General features: G+C 60.9%; 1 protein-coding gene across 1 annotated transcript in view; it reads left to right on the plus strand.

Moving 5' to 3' along the window:
* The first annotated feature begins 808 nt into the window (after positions 1-808).
* The window catches only part of PITX2 (paired like homeodomain 2), a 10,074-nt gene continuing 9,891 nt past the window's right edge, over positions 809-991 (plus strand). Inside the window, exon 1 of the mRNA XM_010710000.3 lies at positions 809-876. Within this exon, the coding sequence (XP_010708302.1) occupies positions 831-876 (46 nt within the window). The 5' untranslated portion in view covers positions 809-830. The remainder of the gene's footprint in view (positions 877-991) is intronic.

A 991-nucleotide genomic window follows, 5' to 3' on the forward strand; every position in this document is an offset into this window, starting at 1 on the left:
AGGCGGCCGCTGGCTGTGCAGGACTCATCCCGGCAGACCCGCACCGCTTTCGGGCAGCCGGTGGAGGACGAGGGCTGCGGGCCGCGTCCCGAATAGGCCGTGCCCGGTGCTAGGCCCAGCGTCCGTTCCGAGCCGCCTCGGCCTCGGGCAGAAGCGCTGTGTCACGGCGGCCCGGGATGGCCAGGCTCGCACCGTGCCTCTCGATACTTTGCTTTGGGTTTTCCCGTCCCTCTTTCCTTCTCGCAGCTGCCGGGGAGGACGGAGCATTGCCCGCCTGCACCGGTCCCATCTGCGGCATTGCCGAGACCCGGCCCGGCTCGGGCGTTACAAAAGGGGCAGCAGCGAAGCGCACCGAAGCGACGGTGACATGCAAATTGTCCCCGAAATTATCATAAGTAAACACTGGAAGCCTGGACTAATAAAATCCCATCTGTGTTACTTCATATCGAGTTAGTAGAGAGCTGTGATAATGAATTTTGTAATATCTCCCGAACAGACATCTCAATCAGGCACTAATCCCATGATTTTACCGCCCAGCCACTCGGACTGGGGGGGCTGGGGACCTTCCTGCGCGTCGCCAAAACGTGGCGGCGGGAGGGAGCCGCACCGGGAGCCGCACCGGGAGCCGCGCTCTATTTTCTCCGGGTGCGACCTCTCTCCGTGGGGGGAGATCACGTCAGCATCGCTGCGACGGGGCTCCTGGGCACCTGTTGTTATTATAAGTGCTATTATAAGTGCTGTGATTATTGTATTTATTATATATGTATCTATAGTCCTGGATTCGTTGCTTTAACAACCCAACGCGCTTCGTCTTTTGCAGATAACGGGTAATGGAGTCCAACTGCCGTAAACTTGTCTCAGCCTGCGTGCAGCTAGGTAAGAGAACCCACCGCCCCGCGGCCTCCGCTGGGGGAGCCGGGAGGCGCCGGGGGAACGCAGGGACCCGCCGCCCACAGCTCCTCCGCGGGCCTCGCTGCTCCGCACCCGGCCG

This window comes from Meleagris gallopavo, chromosome 4 (assembly GCF_000146605.3).
Source record: "Meleagris gallopavo isolate NT-WF06-2002-E0010 breed Aviagen turkey brand Nicholas breeding stock chromosome 4, Turkey_5.1, whole genome shotgun sequence".
NCBI lineage: Eukaryota > Metazoa > Chordata > Aves > Galliformes > Phasianidae > Meleagris > Meleagris gallopavo.